Source organism: Thamnophis elegans, chromosome 2, assembly GCF_009769535.1.
Source record: "Thamnophis elegans isolate rThaEle1 chromosome 2, rThaEle1.pri, whole genome shotgun sequence".
Classification (NCBI taxonomy): Eukaryota; Metazoa; Chordata; class Lepidosauria; order Squamata; family Colubridae; genus Thamnophis; species Thamnophis elegans.
In genome coordinates this window covers 142,055,581-142,081,288 of record NC_045542.1, presented here as the reverse complement: position 1 = coordinate 142,081,288, position 25,708 = coordinate 142,055,581, and the positions used below count along the sequence as shown (strand labels likewise).

The window sequence follows — 25,708 nt, the reverse complement described above, 5'->3', positions numbered from 1 at the left end:
CTTTACTGTAGACATTTGTCAATATTGATACAACATCTTCGCAATCCCTCTCTCTGCAGAAATTGCCTTACAGCATGTTTCAATGTTTTTTCGGTCAGAACCAAAGTGGGAAGTGGTAGAACCGTTAAAAGATATTGGTAAGAACATTAGTTTTATTAGACATATAACATTTGTTATATATCACAGGCATCAGAATATGTTGTTGCTCTGTCCATCTCTCTATTGTGTTTTGTGTTGTAAGATAGATTGTTTTGTAAGCAAACATAGGGAGCAAACTTTGATGCAGTTCCTGATTGTCAGAATCAAGATTCTGCTGTCATTCTATTTAACTTATAGATTCCTTCTTTGTGGGCTCCATTCCACCTCTACGCTTCCGCAGGGGACAAAGGATTTAAATCCCCTAATTATCTTTCCTTCCTATTCCCACCAAGCAGAGTCCTGATCTATAAAGCAAATATTTACAAATTGCTGTGTTTTTTGTTTCTTGCTTGGACGTTAAGTCAAAGGGTCTTTCCGTTCTTAAAATCCTAGTAATTGGAAATGCCAAGTGTTGACTGGATCCTTATCACATACTATGTTACTGAATGTTAAGCTTTGCACCATTTTTTAAAACAGCAATTCTCCTTCTTATCTTGGAATGTGCCTTATTGAATTGTACAATCAGTAAAAAATTAATGTTTTTTTTAAATGCTACTACAGGTAGTCCTCAACTTACAACAGTTCATTTAGTGATCATCCAAAGTTACAGCTGCACTGGAAAAAGTGACTTATGACTGTTTTTCACACTTACGATCATTGCAGCATCCCATGGTCATGTTATCAAAATCCAGACGCTTGGCAACTGACTCATATTTATCACGGTTGCAGTGTCCCAGTGTCACGTGATCACCTTTTGCAATCTTCTCACAAGCAAAGTCAACAGGGAACCCAGATTCACTTAACAACCGTGTTACAAACTTAACACCTGCAGTGATTCACTTAACAACTGTAGCAAGAAAAGTTGTAAAATGGGACAAAGTTCACTTAACAACTGTCTCATTTAGCAACAGAAAGTTTAGACTCAATTGTGTTCGTAAGTCGAGGACTACCTATATTGTACAATACCTCTCTCTTTGGCTCTCCCTCTGAGCCTTCCCTCTCCCTCTGCATATTTCTCTCTCTCTCTTTTTTATATGCGCCCCCCACCCACCCACGCGAATCTCACAAGAGCATTACATTGCATGATGTACAGAGGTTACAACTCACTTTAACTTATTTTGATGAATTATATGTTTTTTCAGGCTGGAGGATACGAAAGAAGTATTTCTTAATGAAGATTAAGAATCAACCAAAGGAGCGACTAGTGCTAAGTTGGGTTAGTTTGTTTTTTGTGTATGGGGGGGGGGGGCATTATCTCTTACCAAAATTGCAACATTGATTTTTGCTTTATGTGCTAACTAATATTTAAAGAAAACTGAGCACTGTCTCTAAAGTTAAGCAACTACTATGCTATTATACAGAGTTTAGTGAGGACCTTAGGGAAAATATGGAATAGTAGTTGTAAAGCCACTTAGAGAACAATTGCATAGTCTAAAGAGCCAAGCAAACATGAGAAAGAAATAAAAATAGATTCATTTTTGTTTTCTTTAGTATAAGATAGAAGAGAAACTAGGACAGGCTTTCAAGAGTCTATTATTATATCTTACAACAATAAAATAGCATTCTTGGTATCCCTGCAAGGTCTGTTCCTTGACTTATCTTGAAGAGTTGATTTTTGTAAGAAAATATTAATCGGCAGAAAGACTAGACAAGATATTCAGTCAGTTTATAATTTGTACAGTCCTGATAATATAATTTGTACAGTACTGATTTGTTAAATCAACATTATACAAAAACTGGAGTACTAGATAATCACTTGTTTACTGTAAAGACAAAAAACCCCTGCAACTTGACAAATAGAAAGAGACCATCTTGTGTTGATTGGCAATGATTCATTAGATTTCTGTTGCTAAACTGTGAAAGCAGTTGGAGAAATGGAAAACAAGTGCTAAATAGCAATAGCAATAGCAATAGTTAGACTTATATACCGCTTCATAGGGCTTTCAGCCCTCTCTAAGCGGTTTACAGAGTCAGCGTATTGTCCCCAACAACAATCCGGGTCCTCATTTTACCCACCTCAGAAGGATGGAAGGCTGAGTCAACCCTGAGCCGGTGAGATTTGAACAGCCGAACTGCAGAACTGCAGTCAGCTGAAGTAGCCTGCAGTGCTGCATTTAACCACTGCGCCACCTCAGCTCCTCCTAAATGAGAGACAGATAATCTATGACTTACAACTGGTTGCTTGGGAACTATTTGAAGGTACCATCCTACCTGGAAAAAGGTGCTTATGACCTGGATCTGAAGTTCCAATGAGTGCCCCCCTTTCTCCCTGCGGTCACATGATTTCATTTCAGGTACTTGGCAACATGACTGCATTTACAGCTATTTGCAACATCCTCCAATTATGTGATTGTGTTTTATGACAGTTTTGTCAAAAAGTAGCACTTCTGGTTTTCGGCCAAACTGTACCAATGTGAAACAATGGCTCTGTCCTTAAATCCACCATGTTCTTTTAATGTCTGCACATTTGCATGTAATGATTGCTGCATTCGCTTAACCACCCCTGCAAAAAACATTGTAAAATTGGGTCGGTCAGCTTTTACAACTGTTACAACTTATTTATTTGGAAAATTTATATTGCCGCCTACTCGCTCAAGGTGGCTTACAGGAAATAAAAACCTATGACTGTCATAGGCTCCATTATGATTGTAACTCGAGAACTAGCTAGGTTAGCTGGTCCCTTTTCTTTCCAGAAGGCTTACAGTCTGAGACTCTTCTATCTTTGCAAGTATGTTATGTAGCATATGGATCCTGAACACTGTGACAATATTTTCTATTGCATTCCTAGACATATTCCCTTTTAGAATTAGTTAAAGCTCCCTCTGTGCCAAGCAGAATTCCTTCTTCTGTCTTGTCCAACTGTATTTATTAAAGAGGGAAAGGAATGGGATTTATGCGATCATTTTATCTGCTTTCACATATCTCAAAGTTTCTGTACTATAAGGGGGAAAATCCATTTCTGAATGACATCAAATGTAAATGTTTAAATAATTTAAATATAGCAATACTTTTACACACCATGTCATTTAGTAAATATTATATTTTTAGGCTGACCTGGGTCCAGATAAATATTTATCTGACAGAGATCTTCAATGTGCTGTCAAGTTTCTTTCTTCCTGTTCGGTAAGTAGATAAATAGCTTTAAACAGGCAAATATGTATTTGTACACTTAGAGGTCACCAATGAAGATTTGTTCATGATTCATCTTGATTTTAGAGACTGGCCTATAGATTGCCATCTGAGTTAACATGAGGAGGAAACACTGATTCTTTGTAAAGATCTCTTGTCCTTATCTCCTTTCCTCCGTCTCTCCCAGTTGCAAATTTCCACTAGAACATTTTTATTTTATTTTTTTAAAATGAAAGTTTCTTCTGCCTTAAGCTCAGAGGCTAATGTTGTATTACTACTTCACATCTATAACAGGCATATCAAACTCAAGGCCCGCGGGCCGGATCCAGCAAATGGGGTCTTTAAATCTGGCCCGCGGGCCTTGAGTTTGATATGGGCTGGCCTGGAAATAGCAAAATGCCTCTGGTAGTCAAAATGGGGTGGGGGCACCCCCGTTTTGGCCGGCAAAGTGCTGCAGGAGACCATCCTGGTCAAAAATGGGCCCTGCATTCCTCCCCCTCCCATGCCCCATTTTGGCCAGCAAAGTGCTGCAGGAGGCGTCCATCCTGTCTCCCGTACTCCCCCCCCCCCCCACCAGCCAGCCCATGGAGGAGAACTACAGTGCTGATCCGATCCTCGAAGAAATCCAGTTTGACACCCCTCACATACGTATAATATGGCTGGCTATGGTTTCTATATGTTGCAAGCCAACTTAGACAAAAGTTTACCAAAGCCTACTTAAAGTGTATTATGAATTGCGATCCTCTGCACTTCAATGTGTGACTTAGTCTCATTTAAATTGCTGAGGAATGGGGATTGGGAAAGGCTTTATGTAAATATGTATTCCATGAAGGTAATGCTAATTCATTTTCTTTTCTGGACAGCATCCTTATATTTACAAAGTCATTTTTGCCACAGCCAGTGAATCTTCTGCACTAGTAATTAGACACTTCAGTGAAAAAGGAACTCTAAAAGACCTTATTTATAAGGTAATATCAATAACATGCCTTTGTCAATGTATTCCATACATGTGCAACATATACTATATATTTAGGATTTAATTGATTAAGGATACAGCTTAACTAATACATTTGTTTTGGTGTTATCTTTCATTTTGTGGTATTCTATCATACTCTGTGTTTGTAACTACAAACCACCCAGAGATGCTGGGAGATGTCAACATTTAATAAATTAATAACAATTCTTCTGTTTTGTGGGCAGTAAATACTCATACATTTAGCCCCTCTTTATATAATAGGCACTCTGGGAAATTTCATCTCCCAGCATCTTTTAACCTTGGTTTTTAAGAAGAGATTAGATAACAATTTATTTGAAATGGTATAGAGTTTCCTGCTTGAGTAGGAGGTTGAATTAGAAGACCTCCAAGGTCCCTTCCAACTATGTTAGTCTGTTATACTATTGGATACAAATTTTTTTTGGTAAATCCTGATTCCTTAGATATACATATTTGGCTGAGGTGTGGCTATAAAAATTGAATAAATAAATATACATAACAAAGGAGGAACGCAGTGGCCCAGTGACTAAGATGCTGAGCTTGTCGATGAGAAAGGTCGGCAGTTCAGAAGTTTGAATCCCTAGTGCCACGTAATGGTGTGAGCTCCTGTTACTTGTCCCAGCTTCTGCAACAGCTTCTGTGTTTCATGTGCCTTCGGCGTTTAGTCATGATGCCACATGACCATGGAGACGTCTTTGGACAGTGCTGGTTCTTCAGTTTTGAAACGGAGATGAGCATTGCCCCCTAGAGTCAGAAAAATGTGCACATATGTGCGAGGGGAACCTTTACCTTATATAACATAGAGCTGGCAAGTACTATCTTCAGGGCATTTTCTCTTTTATCCAAGAGAGAAGTTCTGCACTTAATATTGCCTCTGTTATTACACTGGTGTTTCAAACCAAAGTAAATTTCTGTGTTCTTTTGTTTCAAAAGTCTTGTTTAATGTACAGATAAACTTATGTTTCTGGGAATTTCAACATTAATTAATGATTAGCCATATTTAAATAGTTAAAGAAATCATAGTTGAGGTGTGTCAATTCCTGAATCTTTTTATCTGCTATTAGCAATAGGAGATGGATGGATGGATGGATGGATGGATGGATGGATGGATGGATGGATGGATGGATGGATAGATATATAGATAGATAGATAGATGATAGATAGATACACACACACACATGTACACATACATATATATTATATTTGACACTTATAACCATAGTAGGGGTTTCTTTTGAAAGGCAAAACCAAAAGATCCGTTTCTGAAGAAGTACTGTAACCCGAAGAAAATTCAAGGTCTTGAACTTCAACAAATTAAAACATTTGGCCGACAAATATTAGAGGTAAGAAAGGTTTAATCTTCTACATGAATTTTGATGTGGCTTCAAGACATGATCAGATGAAAGATCAAAAAAATTACGTCTGTCGGAGGCTGATAACAAGTGTACCAAACACCATATTTCACTGCTTTATTGTAGCATTATATGAGTTAAAACCACAACTTTTGTGTCTAAAATTCCCTCCCTCCCAAACACCTTTTTAGAGAATTTTGTCCTTTCTTATTATACTTGGATAAAAAAAAAGTACTGGAAGAAATGGCACTAGATCCTTTTCTAAATCATCTGATATATCTTAGATACGGTATATAAATACCTAACCAAAGAATTCAGAAGGGAGAGATGCCATTTGGAACACAGTGTTGGCTTTAGAGCAGGGCTGTCAATCCCATGGGCAGGATGCGTCACTCGCTGCCCAGGCTCACACCCGGTTTAGTGAAGGACAAAGAGTCCCGATACATCATGTGATGCCGCCAGCCTTGCTTTAGAAAGAGAGAATATATCCTGCTATGGATAACATGAGATGAAACTTTGATACAGGTAATCCTCGACTTATAACTATAACTGAACCCAGAATTAATTGTAAGTCATAGTGGTTGTTAAGCGGACTACCATGTGGCTGTGACTGATTTTGCAATCTTTTTACAGCAGTCATTAAGCGAATCCTTGCTCATTAAATGAATGCCATCTGTTTTTCCCAATGGGCTTTTTTAGCCTTTGAAGCTGGGATGTCTCTATGGCAAAACGCTGTAGATGGAACTTCAATTTCTGATTGTCAGATTGAAATATTTTTGTGTGTTTGGTGTTCTAGGTCCTAAAGTTCTTGCATGAGAAAGGATTCCCATATGGCCACCTTCATGCTTCCAATGTTGTGCTGGAAGGGGACACGTGTAGGTTATTGGATTTGGAGAATTCTCTACTAGGGCTCCCGTCCTTCTATCGATCCTACTTCACACAATTCCGTAAAATTAATGTAAGTGGAAGCAAATATTATTGCAAGTGGGAATTAATTCTGAATGTGATACATGCCAATAATCTATTTGAAACAAAGCAAAAAGTCTTCTAGTGTTGTGAGAAAAGTAATTTAATTCAAGAAGCATACAGAAATGTGGATTGGTGCATACATTTTGCTTTTCTAAGATAGTTTAGTTTGGTTGGTTTGGTTTGGTATTATTGGACTTATATGCCACCCTTCTCCCAAAGGACTCAGGGCGATGTACAATATAAAAACACATATGACAAAAGTTTAAAAAGATTAAATCCAATAACTTTCAATTGACAATTTAAGTCAAATTTAGGATTAAATTAAAATTAACAATTTAAAATTAATAATTTAATTTATTCTATTCAGGCCAGGCTGGCTTGCTGAAAAAGCCAACTTTTTAGGGCATGCCTGAAGGACTGGAGGTTGGGGATTATGCAAAGCTCTGGGGGCAGCTCATTCCAGAGGAAAGGCGCTCCCACAGAGAAGGCTCTCCCACTAGGGGTCGCCAGTTGATACTGCCTGGCCGACGGCACCCTGAGGAGGCTAACTCTGTGGGATCATACTGGACGGTGGGAGGCTACCGGTGGCAGTAGGCAATCTCGCAAGTACCCTGGGCCTAAGCCATGGAGCGCTTTAAAGATCATAAGTAACACCTTGAATCGCACCTGGAAAACAACCGGCAACCAGTGCAGGCCGCCTAAAAAGGGTGTAACATGGGAGCACCTAGGTACCCCTATGATAACCCGCGCAGCCGCATTCTGGACCAACTGGAGCCTCCTGGTGCTCTTGAAGGGCAGCCCCATGTAGAGAGCATTACAGTAGTCCAGGTGAGAAAGGACGAGGGCGTTAGTGACTGTGTACAGGGCATCCCGATCCAGGAAGGGACGCAACTGGCGTACCAGGCAGACCTGGTAGAAGTTTAACCATGTCCTCTGGTTCCTATGATTAATGGGTTGAATGGATATATTGAGAGCTTAACAACTCTCTATAAACATGAAGTACAAAGTAAATCATACATTTCTGGCCTTTTGGGTTCAAAATGAAGAGTTCATTTTTCAATTTAGGAAGAAAAAGAATAGGAAATTTTACCTGAAAGGCAACTAGAAGCAGCAGAATGACAACTATTATCTTCTAACTGAAATGCAGTTTTACGGTCCTATTTATTTTCCAGATTAATCTTCTTGTACACAAGAAACATACAGTTGCAATTCATTTGCTGCACAAAAACCATGTCTTTTCCTCAATATGTAGTTATGGAGAGCTCACTTATTAAAAGAGATGCACAGCCTATAGTCCAAAAGCCATGTAATTTGGAAAGATAAATTTTAATGTATATCTTGGCGTAGTCAGTTTGTGGATATGATTTGCAAGACACAACTCGGATGGGTGTAAGTTTTGTGTTTCAAAATTGTGCACTGTAGTATTATGCGATTAAGAATAATCATAGTTTGCAAAGGGATTTTTTTTAAGTAACTAGGAAAAGCTTTCTAGCTCTGTTTTAATACTAATCCTAAAATCACCTATTTGTGTGTGAGAGCTCACACAGAGAGACAGAGAAGCTCTTGACTTGGACTTTATATTTATAATTAAAAGCCTTGTTGAACAAACTGTAAAATGTTTAAGAGTTCTTTTGTTATAGTTTCTTAAGAACCAACAGAATCTCCTAAACATATATGAATCATCTTATATTATAGTATATAGTTCTGTACTCTAAGGGTCTCAAAACTTGGAACTTTAAGATTTGTGGATTGTAACTCCCAGAATTATCCAGTCAGCATGCTGGGTGAGGAATTCCGAGAGTTGGAAGTCCACAAGTCTTAAAAGTTGCCAAGATTGGAGACCCCTGTGCTATTTGGTGAGCCAAGGTGGCGCAGTGGTTAAATGCAGCACTGCAGGCTACTGCTAGATCAGCAGTTCAGCGGTTCAAATCTCACCGGCTCAGGGTTGACTCAGCCTTCCATCCTTCCGAGGTGGGTAAAATGAGGACCCAGATTGTTGGGGGCAATATGCTGACTCTCTGTAAACCGCTTAGAGAGGGCTGAAAGCCCTATGAAGTGGTATATAAGTCTACTGCTATTGCTATTGCTATTTCAAATATCTATTTGTTCAACTTATAACTACTGTAATCCATCAGAAACACTGCTCCAAGTAGCTAACAATATATTTTAAGAGATACAATTATAATAATAATAACATAAATTGAATAATTTAAACACATTAAAAGGATACAGTAGACCATAAATATCAAATGCCTACAGGAATAGGAACATTTCCGTAGGATTTGCAGTTTTGGTAGGAAAGTGGATTTTGTAAGCTACCTAAAATCAGCTGGAACAGGCAACCTTAATAAATCTAAATAAATTTTAAAAAATCCTAAATATGGAGTAGTCTTCCAGAGTGCCACCTCCTGTTTTTATCAAGCATTCTCCAAGGATAGAACTAGAAAAGAGATGTGTCCCAAATATCTTCAATCTCCATTTTAGAAAGAGTTTGCTGTTGATAAGTCCATGTGTATTGATGGTTGCCATTTATATTTTAAAAATTTTTCCCCACGCTCAGCATCACTCATCCAATGTGATATTTTAAAATCATTCTACCAGTCTATTTTGTTTTCATTCTTGTAGACGTTAGAAGCTATAGATATACACTGCTTTGGACATTTGCTATATGAAATGACATACGGGAGACCTCCAGATTCTATTCCAGTGGATAGCTTCCCTCCTGCACCATCCATGTCTATAGGTCAGTGAATAACTTGGATCAATGCTTGTCTTATTTTAAAGTGAAACTTGAATGATTCATGTAATTTTAATCCATATGTTAAGACTAAGATATAAGGCAAAGACACGTGAGAGGATAGAATCATCTCCTGACAGAATAACCAAGGGGATTGTTGTGGTCTACTGGCAGCCTGCAGAGCTGGCAGGAGAGTTGGTCAGTGAGGAGGTTGTGGAGGAACATGGGCCAGTCTTGGAGTCTGGGGAAGGCTCAGACGAGGGCTCTGCGTCGGAGGCAAACAGGGGGCCAGGGCCATCTGGTAATTACATGCTGCCTCCAGAGCCTGACATCAGTGAGGCAGAAGAACAGTGTGAGCCTGTTCTCAGTGTGTCCATGCGCAGAGCTGCCAGGAGGCAAGAACAGTTAAGACCAAAAGGGCGACTCAGGAGTAAGGCTTGGAGATGATTGGCCCCTCCCATAAGACATAAAAGAGGAGCAAATGGATGTGAGCCTTTGCAGGAAGCAATAAGTTCATTTAGTCAGTCCAAGCTCTGAGAAGTCCTGTTTGATTCTGTGCTCCATTTCTCTGCAATGAAAGGGTAGATCTTTGGGCTGGTGGTAGATGTGTGGAGAGATGCATGGAGGAAAATCTTAATATGTTGCCCCTACTTCCCTCCCACTATATGATTGTAGTCTGTACAATTAATGTTATCTTTTAATTTAAAAGTCAATAAAGACTCTATGCCAAGCTCATAATCTGAGTTTAAAAAGATACTGTGTAAGGTCTATATGTGAATGGTGCATTATGTCCAACTTTATATTAGAATCTCTGTTTCCCAAATCTCTTCTCTTTCTAGTGACTGTTTTAGAATCTGTTATTTCTCCTGAGGCCATGAAGAACGGAATGCCAACTGTCTCCAGGCTGCTACAAATGCCGTAAGTCTGTAGCAATGAAATAGAGTACAGAGATATTGAGAAACGTTTTGAAGAAAAATGAACTAGAAACCTACCATATTTTTCAGAGTATATCACACACCAGAATATAAGACGCACCAAGGTTTTGAAGAGGCAAATTAAAAAAAAAGTTTTTGGATTCTGCAAACCTCCCAAAAACGGCCCATTTTTTACAAAAATGGGCCTGGTTCCCCCCCCCCAAAAAAGGCATGAATAGCCTTTAAGGGGCTTGCTGAGTGCTCCTGAGGGTGCCCCCCCCAAAAACAAGCAAAAACCAGCACGTTTTTTGTCAAAAAAATTGCATGGATAGCCTTTAGGAGGCATATAGATTACTCCTGGGGGCTGGAGGGAGGGCGAAATTGAGCAAAAAAGGCCCATTTTTCACTCATTTCTGCCCTCCCCAGCCCCCAGGAGCTCCCTGAAAGCCTTTTACAGCTCCTGCACAGCCATTTTAGTGAAGGGGCGCGGTTTCGGGAGGCCAAAAATGCTGTATTCAGTGTATAAGACACACCCAGATTTTCAGCCTCTTTTTTGAGGGAAAAAGGTCCGTCTTATACTCCGAAAAATACAGTAAGCAGAATAGAAGAAGTCTTCAACTTACGACCACAATTGGGCCCAAAATTTCTGTTGCTAAATCAAGCCAGTTATTAGGTGAATTTTGCCCCATTTTACCACTTTTTTTTGCCACAGATGTTAAACTAATCATTACAGTTGTGGATCATGTGGTACTTAAGTGAATCTTGCTTTCCCCATTGACTTTGCTTGCCAGAAGCTGGTTGGGAAGGTTACAAATGGTGATTATATGATGCTAGGATGGTGCAACTGGCATAAACACTTGCCAGTTGCCAAGCCCTCAAATTTTGATCATGTAACCCTGAGGAGGCTGCAACAGTTATAAATGTGAAAATCAGTCATAAATCACTTTTTTCAGTGCTGTGATGACTTCAAACAGTGATGGTTATAAGTTGAGGACTACCTGTATAGACTTTGATTGAAGCTGCTGTGGCCAACTGGTTTAACAAAATCATTTACCTACATTTCCTGTACATTTGTGCAAAAGGAACAAGTTAAGTCCAAGTGCAAATTGTAGGATGGCTATGATTTCTTCCAGGTGACTGATTTTTTTTAAATTTCCATTAGGTTATTCAGTGATGTTCTTCTAACAAATTCAGAAAAAACACAATTTAAGGTACAGTTGAATGATATTATTTGGTTTGGGAGTATATGTCAGCGTTCCAAATAGCATGCTGAATTAAATCAGAGTCCAAGGCAGAGCTATCCTTAAAGTTCCAATTTAATAAGACAGACATGTTGGCACATCTGTGGAAAACCCAAATCTGAAAACTTCCTGGGATTCCACCCAGTTGAAAGTTCATGATCTTATCCCCACATGGTCCAATCTTCTTCTGCCATGCTGGCATCTTCACCCAGCTGGTTCTGGTCAGGTGCAGAGGTGCAGAGACAAAAGATGGCCTTGGGCTTCTAGAAAAGAATGACAACAACACATTCCACAATTCTACTCCTTTCTATTCCCCTCCCCTCCCAAGTACTACACTAATGAAACTGCACAGTGAAATAAAAGAGTGTGTGGCAGGCCAAAGATCCTAAAAGGTCCTAAAAGCAGGACTGTTTTATCTAGCAGTGCTTCACATAACATACAATTGTTAGCTCATTGCTATCTTTCCACCAATTGTTCTAGATCGTTATGTCATTTTAGGTAACTTCCACATTAAGATTCGGCATCTGCCACTCCGGACTTTAGTCTTCTCAGGATTTTGGCAATTCTATAATGCTAAACTGATTTAAACTTACCTTACTGGCTATATATTTTTCTTTCATTTCTCCAACATTTGTTTACTTCCATAAAAATCAGTCTGCCTTTTCTCTGTTTTAATTTTAACTGTCCTTTTCTCTCTTTGAAAGTATATTTTTCTCTTTGTACACTTTATATAATTTTCTTTCCTCTTTATTTTTTGCTTGTGGGAATTTTTCTTACCAATTTCTCCCACTTAACCATTCCATTCCACATCTTTTTGTATATTTCCTAGTAGCATAACTTCGCACCTTCTATCGAATTCTCTAAAAATTTCTTTTTCATTTTTGTCCCGTGAAGTTTCCATGCCCTCTTTCCATTCATTCTGTTGGAGGAGAAATGTATCTCCTATTACTTTTTCGTACAAGACTTGTACTTTCATTTCCTGCAGTTTCTGTAATTTCACTTTTTTTCACTGTTTTCTTTTTCCCCATGTTTTTCCTAAAGCCTGCTGTTAACACAATCATGAAATAGTATGTCCTACAAAACCTCTGATTACACTTGTGCCTTCTACTAAGTCTGCCATGTATTCAAAACAAAGAGATTTTATTCTAAATCATTCTTCTCTTTCATTTTCGAGTCTCTAAACAGCCTATAGTAATTACCGGTACTTTTTCACTCATTTCATAGGAACTGTCTCAGAGACCCAGTTTGGTCTAATGATTAAGACACAAGGCTAGGAAGCAGGAGACTGTGAGTTCAAGTCCTGCCTTAGCCATGAAAGTCAGCTCTTTGTGACTTTGAGCCACCCACTCTCTCTCAGCCCATCTCACCTCACAGGGTTCTTGTTGTGGGGAAAATAGGAGGAGGAAAGCATCTTGGATATGTTCGCTGCCTTGAGTTATTTGTGAAAATAATGAAGGCAAGATATAAATAAATACTAATTTTCATACATTAGTTCATTTATGTCAGAATGAATGAAAAGCTTTTTCCATGGATCACATTTGTTCACAATGATGTACTCCCCCCCCCAAAAAAAACCTCATGTCTTGTTCTTCTATTATATCCTTCATTAGAGTATGACATGTCTATATCACTTCTCTGATTACCTACCACCTCTGTAACAATCTTGGTGGTTCCTATGTTCTAATATACATATTAGTGTATTTATTTTTAATTAAAGCTACACCTATACTTCCTTGCATGAATTCATCAACTGTACAACACAAGATTGAATTCAGACCTGTTCCATTTCCCCCCTCTTTTAGCATCACAGAGACCCAAAATCTTTTTTTTTTATTCTTTCATGTGATAATTCATGCTCTTTACAATTCACTTTGCTTACGTTCCAAGTTGCAATACAGCATTCTACAAGGCATGAACATCATGGGATTGTCCATAAATATTGAATTCTGATACCCACTGTGACTTTGGTGAATTGAGACCTTCATATAACATGGTTCAGTAAGACAGAGAAGGAATAGAATGCAATAAAAGCCAACTTTAGACACAGCAAAAGTTACTATTTTTGAACTCATCAATAAACTTAACTGATTCTTCTGCTTACTTCAGTAAATATTTTCACCACTGCAATATTTAGTTCTTCTGCTTCTGATCTTGTTTCACCCTTCTTCATGGAGAGAAAATCCTGCTTTGCATTACATTAATCAGAATAAATTTGCCTCTTATGCAAAGTTAAGCCTTTTTTTCCACAGTGCTTAATTTGACTATTAATTAACATGAAAATATCCATAAGGGTGTTAGTTTCTGTGATTGTAATTTTTGAAAACTTTTTTCTCTTTATCAGATTCCAGCCAAGTTAAAAGAAGCTTTAAGGATTGCCAAAGAATGTATAGAGAAGAGGCTAATAGAAGAACAGAAACTGGTAACTTACAAACTTTATTCTGTGCTCCCATACTTAAAATTTATAATATGCTGTAATAAGAAGCACAGCAAATAATATGAATCTTAGAATCTTAGAATAACAGAGTTGGAAGGGACCTTGGAGGTCTTCTAATCCAACCCCCTGCTTAGGCAGGAAACCCTACACCACTATGCATATATGATTGCCTGTGTTTCCATGGAGAGGCCTGTTCTTGAGGACTTGGCAATTTGATAAAAAGAAACAAAAGTCATTTTAGAAAAAAAAGTCTCTGACAAGATGGGCAGTATAGAAATGTAATAAACAAACCAATAAATAAATGTACCAAAGGAGATTTAAGGAGACATTAGTGATTTTTGCTTTTATACCCTGTTTCCCTGAAAATAAGACCTTCCTGAATAATAAGCCCAATCGGGCTTTTGAGCGCATGCGCTAAAATAAGCCCTGCCCCAAAAATATTGCAACACAGTAGCAGCCATGAGGTCACCATTCTCGCCGCCTCTTGCACCTCAAAAATAATAAAACCTCCCCGAAAATAAGGCCAGACACTTATTTTGGGGTTCAAAAGAAAAGAAGACCCTGTCTTACTTTCAGGGAAACACAGTAGTGTAGCATACTTTGTTCTAAGTCCATACTTTTCTTTTTTCACTGAAAGATTCATCAGCACAGAAGATTGACGAGAGCTCAGTCGCATCATGGGTCAGAAGAAGAGAAAAAAAGGAGGAAAATCTTGGCACGAAAAGTAAGCCTCAGCCCAATTTAAAATAAATGCAGCATATTTCCAACCATGTTTTTATCAAATATTTAAACAACCACGAACTGCTCTGTCAACTCTTCCATTGAAGAATTTGAAGTACTGTAGAAAATCTGGAAAGTGAATTTCTTTTCTTCTAAAATCTAGTGAGAAAAACCATATAGTTTTTTGTGATAACCTGGGATTTAGATATTTGGATATTCCCATTCTTCATTGCCTTGCAGTAATCCTATGTCACCCGCATGGCTTTCTTGAGATAAAGTTATAGTTTCATTTTTTGTGTGTAGAAATTCTCATCAATAGATAGGCATTATATCCTGTGCAGCTCTCTGTGTGCATTAGTCTCATCTGCTATTCATGTGGAATTCACATTATTCTGAGCCAGATTGGTATTCCTAGAGTTTTCCATGAAAAAATCCGCAGTTGCAGGAAATTTTCTGCTCATATAAAGTGATATCTGTCCCTTTTCCACATTATCTGCATAAAGAAACAATATGTGTTATCAAATGTAATGATATGGCAAATGCAGTTAAACTTTGGTGTTCGTTATCTTTTCATAGTCTTCAAACCATACTTAATAGTACAGTAAATGCTAATGGGGTTAACGTTACTTGGACTGGAATGGATTGGAATGAATGACAGTTTGAAATCAAGGACAGTTCTCATTGCTAGTACTACTAATCAAAAGACTTTACTCCCCTATCATACTTTTCTTTCTGGTAACTAAGAAGTCAGAAAAAAAAGGATAGAAAACAAGGAAGAGGCAGCTTAATTAACAAATGAGAGACAGTTTAATTATCATTCTTAGGAAAGTTCTTGTCAGAAAAGGGAGGTGTGTAATAAAACCTTGTCTGATAGCAACATGGTGTATGAACACAATTTATCAAGCAAACAGAAACTAATGAGTCTTTTCTTTCTGCTGTTTGAAGAAATCTAAACGTTCAGCCTTTGAGAGCGGAGAAGACCAGTCGATGAAATACAGCAACTCAAACAATTCAGGTAACCAAGTGTGGTTTTTCCTGTAATGCATGGCACCGAAGTGATCTATTTTTGTCGCAGGGACACTCTCAGGGGTTTTGCTGTTGTTCAGGTTGTGGACTAGGGAAGCTTTCTTCGTAATGGTAGCTACAATATATAGGAATTCAAGGTGGTTATTCTTTCCTGTTATGAAAATAAAGAGCAGGGATTACTTACAATGCCATCTTCACAAAAGAACATGCTGTGTTTGGTATATGCATGATAAATTATTCAATTTAGATTGTGCCCTTTATTTTTAATGATTTGAATACTGCTGTGTGTACATGCAAATGTTAATCTCTGTTTATAAAATCTGATTTGGGCAATTTATCTCTTTGAGGCCAAGAGCTAAGCTGCTGTAAACCCGGGTAGAGGAAAAGCAGCTACCATAAACATGTGTTAGTGATCACATTTCTAGTCTCAGCTGAAGTCTTACTTCCTAACGGGCAGGTGGTGACTATATTTTGCTATATTATTGGAAATTCCTTTTGGTCTGTGAAGATAACAATTGTAAGCATGGATAAGGTACTATCTACACACTTCGTGCAGGAGATCAAACCCAACCAATGCCGGACTTGCTCAAATGCGATGCCCGAGGTGAGGTGGCATCGGTTGAGGGAAAAGCCCTGGATGACGTTACAGAATGGGATGCAATCATTGGTGGGATTCAAATAATTTAACAACCGGTTCTCTGCCCTAATGATTTCTTCCAACAACCAGTTCACCAAACTGCTCAGAAAGTTAACAACCAGTTCTCCCAAAGTGGTGCAAACTGGCTGAATCCCACCACTGGATGCAATCATCTTTCGCTCCTCTTTTAACATCTATATGAAATTATTGGGGCCAGTCAACTGATTGGAGTGCTATCTTGAGTATACTGTTGGTATACATCGCCCCCTTCAGGCTAGAGGGGAGATGCTATTGATGTTGTTCTTCAGGGGTTGGAGGCTGTAAAGATCTGGATGGAGAGAACAAGCCAAAGCTAGGTAAAGTTGCTATTTGTGAAAAAGTTTTCTCTGGACAAGCAGGCACTACCTTTGAAGGAGCAGATTAGCAATTTAAGATCTTCCTGGATTCACAGTTCCTATTAAAACAACAATTAGAGGCCATGGCGAGAAGGGCTGTTGCCCAGCTTCAGCTGATGTGCCCTTTGGGATCTTATATGGTGTAGGAGAACCAGTAATACCCTCGCTACTAATCAGATAAAATATTGCAGTGTTGACAATACATGGGGCTTCCTTCAAAAGTCACTCAGAAATTACAATTGGTCCACAGTGCATCAACAGGTTCCTGATGCTGGGAACATATAACAGCAATACTAATGTCCCGCAAGGAACCAAGAATGATAGGATGAGTTTCACAGAATAGTTTCTTTGTTGCTGCTTGCCTATAGATGGGAATCTTGCCTGACTCAAGTACACTCTTCATAACAATCAGCTAAATCCTATGAAGGTTTTGGGGAGAATCCCTTCTGAGCCTGTTTCTGCATACCAGTGACTCAAGGCTGATTTATCTTTTAGTTCTTTGAGAAAGAGCCCCATTCTTCTTGCAAGCCAGCTCCAGATTCTCTCATACCTGCAAAGCAATCGCCTCTGACTTGGATTGACCCAATTTAAAAGAGCATTAACGGAGAAACTGTTTGTGATTTCAGTGCTATATAAATTCAGCAAATGACTATATGTATGTATCAGTGGTGGGATTCAGCCAGTTCGCACCTATTCAGGAGAACCGGTTGGTAACTTTCAAAGTAGTTCAGAGAATCGATTGTTGGAAGAAATCTCTTTTTGTTTTTTTCCACTTATAGGGCTAATCCTGTAAACAAGGCAGAAAAGAAACATTCTAGTGTTGTTTCTAGCCTAATCTTTATTGACCTGCTTACAGAAACTGGCTCTCCGATTAACCCTTATTACATTGTAACAGCTAAGGCGAAGCGCCCATCGACCTGAGTGACCTTGAGTTGGCCATGCCCACCCAGTCACATGACCACTGAGCCCCACCTACCCAGATAGTCATTAGGGCAGAGAACCGGTTGTTAAATTATTTGAATCCCACCACTGGTATGTATCTATAGTTTGGCCCAAATCGCCTTTTATATAACTATTTTGGGACGTGCCCTTTAGATTGGAAGTCTCTTTCTCACTAAAAAAAAAAAAGTGTTGAAACTGAAATGATCTTCATGCTAATTGTGAATATTTCTTATCCAGCAGGGTCTGGCACAAGTTCCCCTCTAACATCACCTTCCTCTCCTGTTCCTCCTCCTACAGCAGGTGAGTTGAAGAATCAGTACCCTGCATGCTCATCTAACATGGTTTGGCTTCGAACCTTGTTCTTCATGGATCATGAAATCTGGTGGCTTTTGGCTTCTGTAAAAATAAAACTTAAAAAAATGAAAGAAAATATTTCCACATTCTAGTTTTCCAACTTCCGTTTGTTTTATTTTTTTTGAAGTGCCCTTGCTGCATAATTTGTGTTAACTTAATCTGTTTCCCTTGTACGTTTTAGGAAGGATTCATAGGTTTCAAAATGAGTTGATCAAAATGAGTAATATGTCACGCCGTGCAGACTCTGTCTGGGTGCTCTGCTTTTGTCCTTTGTGTGCAATAAGACTAATAATTTATTCCCTTTGTGTCAATAGTACACACACACACACCCCTTGTTTGGCATGTCAACAGAAGATCGTCATAGAAAAGAAATAAATCTCGAAACTTGGGCAGTTGGTTCCTAGCAAGAGGAAAGGAAGTTTCAAACTGCTTATTCCTGCAGTGGCAATAGCTGGTTCTAGTTCAATAGTTGCACGGTATAGTGATTAAGAGATTGAACTATAAATCAGAAAACCTTGTCTGGGCGATAAGGTAGCTTTAGTAAGCCACCTTCTGTTCCTCCTTTGTAATATGAGGATCACAGTTCTGAATTGTTACACAGAATAGTTTCAAGAAGTGCAGTGTGCAGCAGCTGCCGAAAAAGCCAACTCAGTTCTAGATTGCATAAACAGAGGGATAGAATCAAGATCACGTGAAGTGTTAATACCACTTTATAATGCCTTGGTAAGGCCACACTTGGAATACTGCATCCAGTTTTGGTCACCACAATGTAAAAAAAGATGTGGAGACTCTAGAAAGAGGGCAGAGAAGAGCAACAAAGATGATTAGGGGACTGGAGGCTAAAACATGAAGAACGGTTGCAGGAACTGGGTAAGTCTAGTTTAATAAAAAGAAGGACTAGCGGTGACATGATAGGAGTGTTCCAATATCTCAGGGGTTGCCACAAAGAAGAGGGAGTCATACTATTCTCCAAAGCACCTGAGGGTAGGACAAGAAGCAATGGGTAGAAACCAATCAAGGAGAGAAGCAACGTAGAACTAAGGAGAAATTTCCTGACATTTAGTCAGTGGAGCAACTTGCCTCCAAAAGTTGTGAATGCTCCAACACTGGAAGTTTTAAAGAAAATATTGGATAACCATTTGTCTGAAGTGGTGTAGGGTTTCCTGCCTAAGCAGGGGGTTGGACTAGAAGTCCTCCAAGGTCCCTTCCAATTCTGTTTATTCTATTCTATTCAAAAGATATTTGAGGCCCTTTAAAGATTCTACATCTGTCTGGAACACAAGTATATCTGAGTAAAAATCTGCTTTTCATCCTTTGGCATCCCACTGACTGTGGGATGCTATTGGATTGTATGTGCTATTTCAGCCATTGCCAGGATATGTTTTTTTTTAAGTAGCAAAGACAAAAGAAAGGAGTGGTGTATAGGTGTAAAAGAGCAGTTATGCATCTTGCAATAATGAACTGAGGAATCTATCAAGATTCTAAGTCCCTTTGAAAACAACTGCAGACCTTTGTGTTTCTGCAGTACTAATAACATTGGAAGGCTAAGGTGTTTGTTTTAAACTTAAATGTAGCTAAAATTGTTGCAAAGTGGACAGGACACCTGCCTTACTTGTCTTCCCAGCGTATGAGTGCCAGGGCTTGTAAAGGAAATACTGGCTGGTTTTATTAATTTATTCAATTTATATGGTGCACATTGGATATAGAACTCAAGAGAGGCAAAAAAGCAAGTTAAAAACAACAATAAAAATATTACCAAAACCTAAAACCCATCAAATCTGGCCAGCAGGCTTACCTACATCAGTTTCCCCCCTTGGTATCCCAGACCAATAGTGAATGAATTAAACAGAGAATAGTTTTTTTTTTAATTTCCCCTTCTCTTCATTAAAGGAGATTGCTGAGTTCTGTCCTGTTTCTTCTGTGGAGAAAGAGGATTTTCACTATTGCCAGATCCACATCTTTGTCCTTTGTTCTCCTTCAGTTCAGACTGATAAAAGTAATAATAGATTTCTTTCAAACTACTGCTGCTAGTTTGAGGAATGAACAGTGGAATGGAAACATCCAGAATTAAACTTAATAGATACGTTTAATGAAGGGATAAAATAGTAGAATAATCACAGGAAAGATCAGAGAAAGCTGGCTTAGAAAATGTTTGCAAGTTAATTATCAATAATAATGTGGTATATGAAGGTAGCAATACCAACAGCTTCACAGGCAGAGGAGAGAACAGTTTCAATTCAGAGTTCAGAGAGCAAACTAGATTAGTTTACTTGCACAGGCTCAGAGCTACATAGGTAACCCACGCCCAGGCTCTGAGTCGTCTGGCATGGCTCTCAAGTCACCAAATAGTTCCCATTGGCTGACCCAGTTGCCATGCCTATACATTGGCTGACTTTGTTCTACATCCTATTCCAGCTAGTCCCCATTGGCTGACCTATTGCTATATCCTATTCCAGTTCATGAATATTCTGACATACATTGAGTGATAGGTGAGTGTTTATGGTTATATGTTTGCAATACATTTAGTTAGTTTTTCAAGGGATGGAAGCATATGTGTGTTGCTTGTTAGCTTTTATTCTTAAAACATTTACATGGAAAAAGGCAGAAAAATTGTCATTGATCCCAGTAGGAGAGTGGTTCTGCAATATAAAAAAAAACACTTTTCACAAATATCTATCTTGCTTAAATCAGATAAGCTTGAACTTAGCTGCGATCTTCAAAAGTAAATCCCATTGAACCCAATAGTAACATATAAATCATACCATATTCATGTTATACTACACGGTTTTTATCTTGGTTTCAAAACTTTCTTTTCTCTACTTTCAAGTGTGGCTGCACAAAAGCATTACAGAGAGACAAATTGGAGAATGAATGAGAGAATGCTTTCATATGACTAACCCATGACATCTATTCTGACAGTTACAGAATAGTACAGTAACTTAGTATTTAAGTTCCCCACTTGATCACAGTAACATGAATCCATTGCCTGTCTTACGTTTCTTTGAGGCTGTTTGCATTGTAAATTTACTTTGACATCTAGTGATGGAGATCAGTAGTGCCATATCTTAGATAATTTTGTTACAGACACTTGCTGATTTAGCCTGAGACAGCAACTGTGTAAAAATAGGTTTCTGTCTGTATATCACTAATAAGGTGAGAATATAGAAATAACTGCTACTTGCACAGTTACTCTGATTAATTCCCACTTGAGTAGAATGAGACTGTAAAGCTGATTGATAAGGATTACTATCATTAATTAACAAGGATGAAAAATGCCAGTTATTAGATTTTAAGCAACCCAGTATCATTGGGATGTTTTATGTACAGTAAAATATGGAGTGGACCTCTTTATGTACGGCCACAATTGAGCCCAAAATTTCCATTGCTAAGCAAGGCAGTGACTTTTGCCCCATTTTACAGTCTTTCCTGCTACAGTTGTTAAGTGAATCACTGCAGTTTTAAGATAGTTAAGTAAGTTACTATCACAGATGTTAAGTGAATCTGGCTTCCCCATTGACTTTGCTTGTCAGAAAAGGTGAGATTGTGTGACCCCAGGAGGCTGCAACCATCATAAATACATGCCAGTTGCCAAATGTCTGAATTTTCATCATGTGACCATGGGGGTGCTTCAAAAGTCGCAAGTGTGGAAAATGGTCATAAGTTACTTTTTTTAGTGCTTGTGTAAATTTGAATGGTCACTAAAAATGTAAACTTTTGTGAATTGAGGGCTACCTCATTTGTGTATTTTTTCACCTTATTTTCCAATTTCAATGTTGTTTATTCGTGATACCTCCTCAAGGCATCTTATTTCCAGGTCTGAATTGGACAAGACAGGCTATAAGGATGTAGCTTTTTCACAGTTAAGTTTGGCGGAGTATTTCTATAGTAAAGGTAAAGGTTCCCCCTTTCCAATCAAATCTGACTTGAGGGGGTGGTGCTAATCTCTATTTCTTAGCCAAGGGAACCAGCATTGTCCGAAGACATTTCCGTGGTCATGTGGCCAGCATAGCTGTACGCCAAGATGCATGGAACATTGTTACCTTCCCACCAAAGTGGTACCTATTTATCTATTCACATTTCCATGCTTTTGAACTGCTAGGTGGGCAGGAGTTGTGGCAAGTAAGTGGAGCTCACCACATTGCTTGGCACTCAAGATTTGAAGCCGAGCTGTCAGCTTTCCGGCTGACAGGCTTAGCATCTTTAACCACTGAGCCATCAAACCCTCATATTTTTATAGTAGTTCTGATAATATAGAAACTGTATTTCATAGCAGAATTATAGAGCCTATGTTCTTTTTCTAGATTCAGTTCTTAGCATCGCCAGTTTGAAAGGCAGAGGAACACCCAATTTTCCGGAGATTGTGGGAAATTTCTGCCAATCAGAATGGACAAATCAGGACAGATAGTTCAATCATATTAAGTAGCTTAATATGTTCACTGCAGTTTTTAATGTTTAAAATTTTTGAACGTGTCTGATGTTATTGTATTTGTCACAAGTACCTGTTTGAACCTATGGATAAGGCAAACACATCAGCAGACCAATTAATGCAATTATGTGCATTGGGTCCTGTATATCAGGCTACTTATATCTGTATTTCTCTTCTCTTGTTGTTGAATGGATATAATCGAATGCTGGAATACTGACTGTTGTGCTCTTTTTTCCCTGTCTTTCTTCTTCCTTTCTTCTGTCTTCAGTAGAGCATGCGCCATTTTGAACATGAATTCTCGGTAAAGTAAATATTGATGTCCCTTTTTAAAAATGATATGTTAAGAGTATGAGAATATCGATGCTGAAAGGAAAAAATATGAAATATTGATTTTAATAATTTTCTAAATTATGTTAAAAGGCAGAAAATTTTCCCTCCTCCTCCTCCCTGGATCAAAGTGGCACCTACTACTATTAAACAAATCCTTGAAATATTTTTTTTTTTTAGAAAACATTTTTTAAACTCCTCCTTAGGTTTGTTAGCATTAGGATTATCCAGTATTCAAGCAATTTGAAGTAGATGTTTTCTTCAAATAAGCATATAAGCAAGCAGTACTATACACTGCTAGCATTTTAAAAACAATGTTTTTCCCTAGTCAATTGTAAAACAAAAGAGGAGCCTAGGGAATTACAACAGGAAAAAAAAAACTGGAAGAAAACTTCCAAGAAGCTTTTCCTCTGTTAAACTTTTAAAAATATTAATCCAAAGGTAGAAAATGTCCGATATAAAGATGGAGGACCAGGTTTCAAGGATAACTCTGTATATTTTGGTGTTTCACATAGAAAAGATAAATCATACCACACCATAGTAAAAAGGTAAATAATTAAATTAAGAAATTTCCATAGTGGAGTAAAATGAGGAAGCCCCTTTAGTAGCTCATTTCAAGCAAGCAGTGTTTCTTAACCTAACTTAACCCATCAGAGTATTTCCTATTTTTCCGTGTAGGAAGAATAGTAGGTTTTACTGAATGTACCACTAGCAGAGCGACACTGGGAAGTTCCTATCAGCTAAGTAAGTTGCTTCTTGAAGGAATATAAAATATTCACTAATTTAGGGATATACTTTGGAAGTATGTCCATCTACCGGTATTTTAGCCCTACCAATTATGGAGCAAATAAAAATTTGCAGTTTTAAACTTTTTTTAAATAGATCTAGCCTGAACTATTGATGTTTTTAATGTCTTTATGAAGTAACTGGGCAAATAAATAATTTAAAATGCTGTGTACATGCTCTCTCCGTTTAGAAAAATATTTTAGATGTAATGGTAGCTAGGAATAGGAGATCACCCAACCTATTTAGCAGCCTGAGCAGTTCATTTATTTACATGAGCATTATGTAACGAGAGAACATTCAGGTACCTCCAGCTACCATATTCAAGTAAACATATTGTTTGCTGATATTGTAGGAGTTATGTAAGATACTTGGGGGAATATTTTTGCTGTAGGGCTGATTTTCCACATGAAGGCAAATTACATCTTGAAAGCAAAGAGATGCACTCCTTTGTTAAGGAGAGAAAGGGCATAGATTTAAAGGAATTAAACATCAAACATGGTTTCTGGGATGATATTCTAGGGTCAATGGAGCAGTGTTAGCTTTTGGGAGTTTTTGTTTTGGGGTGGGGTTCAAGAGTATTCCTTGGGTTCAGTGCAGAGCTGATATTCAGCAGGTTCTGACCAGTTCTGGAGAACCGGTAGCAGAAATTTTGAGTAGTTCGGAGAACCGGTAAATACCACCTCTGACTGCCCCCCCCCCCATCTATTCTCTTCCTCCCGAGTCCCAGCTGATCGGAAAGAAATGGGGATTTTGCAGTAACCTTTCCCTGGAGTTGGGAGGGAATGGAGATTTTATAGTATCCTTCCCCTGCTACGCCCACCAAGCTACCAGTTCTCCAGAACTGGTCAGAACCTGCTGAATATCAACTCTGCGCTGAACCCAAGGAATACTCTTGAACCATAGAATCGGTAGTAAAAAAAATTGAATCCCACCATTGCTTCAGTGATATAGAGGAACATTTTACTTTTATTTTAAAAAATCACATGTAAGGATGTGCTGTTCAGTGCTGGTGAAGCCATGGCAACCTTTGTTTCTGATGGGAACTCCATGCATAGTTCACTAGTGAAATGGTCAAATTGGCTAATGGAAAGCATAGCAACATAATGTCACTAGAGTTAATAGCTTTTGGGTCCCTCAACTGTTTTCATTTTTCACTTGATAAAGGCCATTCAGGCTTTGGGCTGGAAAAAAACTGTCTGTGGAATAAAATCAGGGTTAGTAAAGGAATCATCTGTGTAAGACCAAAGTTAAATAGATGCCCCAATAACTTCATCATATAACTGGAAAATGATGGAATAGCTACAATTCATTGGACTGTTATTTGTGACCAGTATAACTTGGCACTGAGTTCATATTCTTTTGAATTCGTACTTTGAGCATCTTATATACTTAGTCAACTTTTATTACAGCATTTATTTCTTCCTATTTAGTTTGTCCTAACTCAGAATTCACACTCTAATGATTACCATATTTTTCAGAGTATAAGACGGACCTTTCCCCCCCTAAAAGAACGTGGAAATGTTGGTGCATCTTATACACCGAATGCAGCCATTTTTGGTCTCCCAAAGCCCCAGCCCTGCATCCCATTTTTGTGAAAAATAGGCTGGTTTTTGCCAAAATGGAGGCATTTTTGTCTTCCCCCAGCCCCCAGAAGCATTCTGCATGCTTCAGCAGGCCTGGGGCAAGGCAAAAATGTCCCCGTTTTTGTGAAAAATGGCCCGTTTTCCACCCATTTTTCACAAAAATGGCGTTTTTGCCATCCCCCAGACCTGCTGAAGCCTGCAGTGTGCTCCTGGGGGCCAGAGAGGACAAAAACGTTTTCCTTACTTCTTCAAAATCTTGGTGCGTTTTATACACCGGTGCGTCTTATAGTCCAAAAAATACGGTATCAGCAAGAGCCTTCACTTTCATAAAGCATTTACCTGAGGTTGCACTTCAAGCCCTCTTTTTAAAAAGATGGAGTCACTGACCATACTCACCAGGTTGATCAAATTTGGCTCATGTAACAGAAAAGTTACTGCAGTTGGGATGATGAGCACCTAAATACAGCACTGCTTTACCAAGCCTGCTTCAAAGTACCTTGGCAGGACTTAGTCTCTCTACTGAGGAAAATTTTTAAAGATATTTTATCCTGCTTTTATTATTTTTACAAATAACTCAAGGCTGCAAATGTGCCTTTTATTCCTT

At 38.5% G+C, this 25,708-nt stretch overlaps 1 protein-coding gene across 9 annotated transcripts in view; it reads left to right on the top strand.

Annotated features, from left to right (window-relative positions):
* PXK (PX domain containing serine/threonine kinase like) overlaps positions 1-25,708 on the top strand; it is a 52,765-nt gene that overhangs the window by 23,685 nt on the left and 3,372 nt on the right. For 5 of the 9 annotated variants that reach the window (XM_032209940.1, XM_032209937.1, XM_032209935.1 and 2 more), the window contains 13 exons: positions 60-137; positions 1,281-1,354; positions 3,187-3,261; positions 4,131-4,235; positions 5,503-5,604; positions 6,410-6,571; positions 9,208-9,325; positions 10,159-10,237; positions 11,396-11,444; positions 13,816-13,893; positions 14,546-14,632; positions 15,574-15,643; positions 17,866-17,928. In XM_032209940.1, the coding sequence (XP_032065831.1) occupies positions 60-137; positions 1,281-1,354; positions 3,187-3,261; positions 4,131-4,235; positions 5,503-5,604; positions 6,410-6,571; positions 9,208-9,325; positions 10,159-10,237; positions 11,396-11,444; positions 13,816-13,893; positions 14,546-14,632; positions 15,574-15,643; positions 17,866-17,928 (1,140 nt within the window). The remainder of the gene's footprint in view (positions 1-59; positions 138-1,280; positions 1,355-3,186; positions 3,262-4,130; positions 4,236-5,502; positions 5,605-6,409; positions 6,572-9,207; positions 9,326-10,158; positions 10,238-11,395; positions 11,445-13,815; positions 13,894-14,545; positions 14,633-15,573; positions 15,644-17,865; positions 17,929-25,708) is intronic. The other 4 variants (XM_032209941.1, XM_032209938.1, XM_032209936.1 and 1 more) reach the window with 1 other exon arrangement.